The sequence below is a fragment of the Lactuca virosa genome, chromosome 1, assembly GCF_052849685.1.
Source record: "Lactuca virosa cultivar CGN04683 chromosome 1, Lactuca_virosa_CGN04683_v6, whole genome shotgun sequence".
Taxonomy (NCBI): Eukaryota; Viridiplantae; Streptophyta; class Magnoliopsida; order Asterales; family Asteraceae; genus Lactuca; species Lactuca virosa.
In genome coordinates this window covers 244,019,647-244,026,357 of record NC_136426.1, presented here as the reverse complement: position 1 = coordinate 244,026,357, position 6,711 = coordinate 244,019,647, and the positions used below count along the sequence as shown (strand labels likewise).

Genomic DNA, 6,711 nt, shown 5'->3' with positions numbered 1-6,711 from the left:
TCAGTTTACGCTAGAAACTCTTTGTTAGTTAAGCTACGTTTACTAGGGTCTTAAGTGTAACTTATATTTCTATTCATAGTCATTACTATGAATGTGTAATTAAGATTTATCAGTAATCCATATCATAATACTGATTGATCTAATTATGGAAGAAGTGACTAGAATGGTCATGGTGGCTTGGTTGTTGAATTTTAGAAAGGCTAAACGCCGAAATGGTCCTACCTCGCAACTCTCCTACCTGGCCAATCCTTATTTGATAGAACTATTGGTATTCATTAGGATTAGTGATAAGTCTATCCTACATTTCTAGATTCCCATAGGAACTAATAAACCATAGTAAAATAGGTTCATCATTGGAGTGTTGCTCGTTAGTCGAAATGCTCGGTTAATTGTTTATCCTCTGAGACACCGTCTAGGTGAGTTCTTTTATATTGTATACTCCAGTATGTATCCTCTATATGTAGGATATAGTTACCCTTTAGTATGCACTTAGGCAATTAGACTAGGATAGTTAGTTGCTTGTTATGTGGATAGCTATATATATATATATATATATATATATATATATATATATATATATATATATATATATATATTGAAAATTTAGATCGATCGGATACACTTCAAGTATGAATAACAAACGTAAAGCTAATCTAAGAAAAATAATAAACAAAAAATAAATAACACAAAAGTTCTCCAAAATTTTCTTTAACCAAGAAAGAGTTTTGTCTTCACCAAGAAGAGGGGTTTTTATAGTTTCATTTTATTTACTTCTTTTTATAGTTTATTTTAGCACATTCCATCTCATTTTAGTCAATCTTCATGCATATTTTCTCTTTTTGTTATTTTTCTCCTTTACCGGGTGCTTTCCAGTCTTTTGAGCTTATTTGCAGGATTTATCGAAGACTATTTGTTATTGGAGGTGTGGAAGGAGTGTAGGACTATTGGGGGCTTACAATTTGTTCGTGGACTTGAAGTGTGGCGATTGGGCTCGGTGTCAGTACAAGCGGGATGCACGTTGGATTTAATTTTGGACGAGGACTCGAGTTGAGGAGGATTAAAGAAGCATTGGACCATCATTGGAGGCTTTGGAATAACATAATTGGGCTACCAAGAGTTGTGCATATGGGCTGAAGATGAATGAGCAAATTTGGGATGGATTGTATTTTAAATGGGCCAAAGCATGCAATTAGCGAGGCCCAAGCGGTTCGCGTGGATCCACAAACAGTCCGCGTGGATCGTGCTGAAGTGAATCTGGGTATTGACTTGTTGACTCTATTTTGAGAAGGTTGGTGGATAGCTTTTGGGGAACTTTTGAATCCGGAAAAAGCACTCTTTACTGAAGATTTAGGAGGATTTTTCATTATCAAGACTTTGAAGAACAACACTTTTGCTCTCAAGAAGGGTTGGGAAGATTTGGAAGATTGGTGTCAATTCATTTCATCTTACACTTTGAATCATTTTTGGTATCTCTAAACTACTTTGCATTTCTTTCATTTTGGCCATGCTTGGCTAGACTCATATTTCGTTGACTTGGATGTAATTGCTTGAATGTTTTGGTTATTTTGAAGAACTACATGAACTTGTGTTGAATATCTATGATTATATTTTCTATGAAAACTTCTTTCATGTTTATATATCTCTAGTCATGAATATTGATATGTGAATGTTACTTTTGTTGGTTAAATTCTTGGCTAAGTAATGGGTCTTCAATTTAACAATCAACAATTAGTTTAAATGTTTGTTTTCATTTCATTTAGACTAAGAATTTTTTTTTTCTCCATAGTGGTAATGAAAGCAATAGATTACTCTTTGGATTTGGTGACTCTTAAAAGCTAATGCTAATTGATTTTCACAAAATTACATGCTTCATTAGTTTTGTGACTTTAATTTAGGAAATGTGTTATGAGCTTCTCTAGTCATTTTAATACAAAAGAAGAGTTCAGGCAAGTTATGCTTATAAATTGCTATAGCCAAGTTAGATTATAAACACAAGTATTGCACCTTGGTATTCTCATGATTATTTAACCAAATGTTCAAGTAATGAAAGTCCAAAGTCAACCATCTTTATCTTATTGATTTTACATCAAACTTTGCTTTTGTTGAATTGTGTTTTTAAATCTTAGTGTAATTCTAGTTTTCTTTTAAACATATCAAAAAATCAAAATCCCCCAATTTTATTTTATTTTAGTTTTACAAGTATTTGTACGACAAGATTATCATAGAGTTATAAAATTGAACCAATCTCCGTGGATACGATCCCTTTACCACTATACACTATTTTAGTGTGTAATATTTAGGGTATTTATTTTGTTGGCCTTGATAACCACCAAATTTTGGCGCAGTTGCCGGGGATTGGTTTATTTTTAATCAATTTGTTTCTCTATGCCCATATCTCAACGTACAGGTGCTTTGATTTATAATCCGGAAATTGAAAAAGAAGCAAGGCGTTTGGCGAAGGAAAATAGAATAGAACGTGGTCAAACTTCTAATCCTCACGGGGATCCATAGGTTGAACCCGCTTCATCAAGTGACACGTAACCCGATTCTAGTACCGACCCTCGCCAAGAAATTCCCGAAACACCACCCCTACAACAAAATCCACCCATTATTGAACCAATTGCAATGGCGGACGGAGGAGAAGCTCCCGAAAGAACTTTGAGGAGATTGGTGGAAACCGATGTTACACAAACTCCAACCGGTATCAATTATCCCGTTTTGGAAGGAGGTTTGGAATTGAAGTCAAGTTTAGTCCATCACCTTCCAACTTTCCATGGATTAGAGAATGAAGACCCTCATAAGCATTTGAAGATGTTCCACATTATTTGCACTAGTATGAAGCCACAAGGCTCAACCGATGACCAAATCAAATTAAGGGCATTCCCCTTTTCATTGGCCGATAGAGCAAAGGATTGGTTATTCTATCTTCCACCGGGGTCAATCCACTCATGGACTGACATGGCAAGAGCTTTCATTGACAAGTTCTATCCCGCTTCAAGAGTCTCATGTCTCAGAAATGAGATTTGTGGTATCCGCCAAGGTCAAAATGAGACTTTTCGTGATTATTGGGAGAGGTTCAACAACTTGTGCTATAGTTGTCCACAACATCAAATTCTGGAACAACTCCTCATCCAACACTTCTATGATGGATTGTTGTCAATGGAGAGAAGATTAGTTGATGCCTCAAGTGGTGGAGATGTCTTTAGCAAAACTCCACAACAAACAAGACAACTCTTCAACACCATATCCACAAATTCACAACATTTTGGCCCGAGCCAAGATATGAAGGGAGAAACTCAACAAAAAGTCAATGAGGTGGGAACATCAAACCTCGAGTCTCAAATCAAAGACTTAACCTCCGTTGTTCAAAAGCTAGCCATTGGGTAAACTCCACAAGTGATGGTTTGTGGAATATGTGCAACAATGGGACATGCTACGGATATGTGTCCCATTCTCCAAGAAGTTGTGGAACATGTGAATGCCACGGGAGAGTTCCAAAATTACCACAACAAACCATTCGGTTACCAAAATGCATACAATTCAAGTTGGAAGCCAAATCCCAACATGAGCTACAACCCAAGACCATTGCCTCAAAATGCATTTGTTAGACCTTCCTACCCACCACAACAACCTCATTACCAACAGCCACAACCACACTATCAACCCAAACCGCACCCTCCACATCATCACCAACAACCTCCTCAATCCCAACCAAGTAGCTTCGGAATGTCTCTTGAAGACATTGTCAAATCCTTAGCCACTAGTACCCAACAATTCCAAAAAGAGACAAGAACTAGTATCTCCAACCTTGAAGCACAAATAGGAGATATAGTTACATCTTTAAGCAAGTTCGAGTCCCGTCGTAAACTCCCTTGTCAAACCGAAAAGAACTCAAATGTTAATGTGGTGACTTTGAGAAGTGGTAAACAAACCGGAGAAAGTAGTTCAAAGAAGAAGCGAATGGAAGAGGAGGAGGAAATAGAGATCACTCCCGTTGAGGATCCCGTTGTTAAGAATGCTACATAAGTCGGAGTTCCAAAGAAGATTACCCCTCTAGTGACTCCAATAGCCACTCAACCTCCATTCCCCTCCTGACTTGCAACTTCAAAGAAGAATATGGAGGAGAAAGAGATTTTGGACACCTTCCGAAAGGTGGAAGTAAACATCCCTTTACTTGATGCCATCAAGAAAATACCTAGATATGCAAAGTTTTTGAAGGAGCTTTGTACCAACAAGAGGAAGTTGAAGGGAAACAAGAAAATCTCAATGAATGAAAACGCATCCGCGGTTTTACAAAGGAAACTTCCACCCAAATGCAAAGATCCTGGAATGTTTATGGTTCCTTGCAATATTGGGGATGTCACTTTTAGTACCGATATGCTTGATCTTGGTGCTTCTATCAATGTCATGCCCTATTTGGTGTATGAATCATTGAATGTCAGACCTTTGAGTGAAACCGGAGTCATAATCTCTCTTGCGGATAAATCGAGTGTCTTTCCTAGAGGTGTTTTAGAAGATGTTTTGGTGCAAGTGAACCAATTGGTCTTCCCGGCGGATTTCTATGTGATTGATTTAGAAGAACAAGTGTCCTCCAAGTCGGTTATAATTTTACTTGGGAGACATTTCTGAAGACGGCTAGAACGAAGATTGATGTGTATGCGGGAAGCTTAATGATGGAGTTTGATGGGGAAATAATAAGATATCCTAGTGATGTTTCATCTTTATGTTTTGTTGATGTTGTCGAACCATTAACCCAAGAATTGTTTGAGTTGTCTAATGGTGATATGTTGGAGATGATTTGGAGCAAAGGATTTGATTGTGGAAAATTAGCCAAGAAGTTGAAGCTCTAATCGTTAGACCCCGAACTTGAAAGATTGGTAAACAATTTGGAGATTAAGAAAACCACTCAATTTAGTGTGAAGCAAATTGAGTTACCTCAAACCCATACAAGATTACCACCCTCCCTTGTTCAACCACCGGAACTAGAACTGAAAGTCCTACCCCAACACTTGAAGTATGCATACTTGGGAAACAACAAGACTCTTCCGGTCATCATTTCAACTCACTTAATCGAATGTGAAGAAGAGAAACTTCTCAAGGTGTTGAAGGAACATAAAGAAGAAATTGGTTGAATGATTGCGGATATCAATGGATTGAGACCCTCCACTTGTATGCACAAGATCTTGATGGAGGATGAATGCAAGACGAGTAAGGATGTGCAAAGAAGATTGAACCCGCCTATGATGGAAGTTGTGAAAAACATAGATTTTGAAGCTCCTTAATGCGGGGATGATTTATCCAATCTTGGATAGAAAATGGGTGAGCCTGGTGCAAGTTGTACCGAATAAGACAGGAATCACGGTGGTCGAGAACAACAAAGGTATGATGGTCCCCACACGCGTGCAAACCGGGTGGAGGGTATGCATTGACTACCGCAAACTCAATGCAATCACAAGAAAAGATCGTTTTCCATTGCCCTTCATTGACCAAATGTTAGAAAGGTTGGCCGGAAAATATCACTATTGTTGTCTCGACGGGTACTCCGGTTTTCACCAAATCACGGTGCCACCGGAAGACCAAGGAAAGACAACATTTACATGTCCATTTGGGACTTTTGCATACTGGAGAATGCCATTTGGATTGTGTAACGCCCCGGCCACTTTCCAACGTTTCATGGTTATTATCTTTTTAGAATATGTTCAAAACATAATTGAGGTTTTTATGGATGATTTTACGGTATACGGGAACTCGTTCCAAGAATGTTTGACCAATCTCACCAAAATTTTAAAAAGATGCACTGAAACGAATTTGGTTTTAAATTTTGATAAATGCCATTTTATGGTGAGTCAAGGTCTTATTTTGGGTCACATTGTGTCTAAGAAAGGAATTAAGGTAGATAAGGCCAAAATTGATGTTATTCAAAGGTTAACTTACCCGACTTGTGTCCGGGAAGTTCGTTCCTTTTTGGGTCATGCAGGTTTCTACCGAAGATTCATTAAGGACTTTTCTAAGATAACCAGACCAATGTGCCAACTCTTGCAAAAGGATGTTGATTTCAAGTTCAATGAGGCGTGTAAAGAAGCTTTCGACAAGCTCAAAGAGTTGCTTACATTCGCTCCTATCGTGCAAGCACCAAATTGGGATCTCCCCTTTGAGATCATGTGTGATGCAAGCAACTATTATATAGGCGCCGTTTTGGGTCAAAATAATGGAAAAGCCTCCCATGTGATCTACTATGCATCGAGAACACTAGACAATGCTCAAAGCAACTACTCTACCACGGAGAAGGAGCTATTGGCCATACTGTTCGCTTTGGAGAAGTTCAGACAATACCTACTCGGTACCAAAGTCATAGTGTATTCGGATCACGCGGCACTCAAGTACTTGATGACAAAGAAAGATGCAAACCAAGACTCATCCGGTGGATCCTACTATTGCAAGAATTTGATTTGGAGATTCGGGACAAGAGTGGAAGCGAGAACCTTGTTGCCGACCATCTAAGCCGGATCACTTATAATGAGACTCATTTCCCATTGCAGGACGAGTTTCCAGATGAGCATCTCTTTTCCCTTACCCAATTTATTCCTTGGTATGCCGATATCGTTAACTTTTTGGTCACAAAAAGGTATCCCGACACATTCACGCATGCTCAAAAACACAAATTAAAAAGTGATGCAAAGTATTACGTGTGGGATGAACCTTATTTGTGGA

The 6,711-nt window shown here is 38.4% G+C and overlaps 1 protein-coding gene across 1 annotated transcript; it reads left to right on the top strand.

The window, feature by feature from the left end:
- The first annotated feature begins 4,116 nt into the window (after nucleotides 1–4,116).
- LOC145128638 (uncharacterized) lies at nucleotides 4,117–4,629 on the top strand. The gene has a single exon (XM_079063455.1). It carries the CDS (start codon nucleotides 4,117–4,119, stop codon nucleotides 4,627–4,629), a length of 513 nt encoding a protein of 170 aa, XP_078919581.1.
- The last annotated feature ends 2,082 nt before the right edge of the window (nucleotides 4,630–6,711 follow it).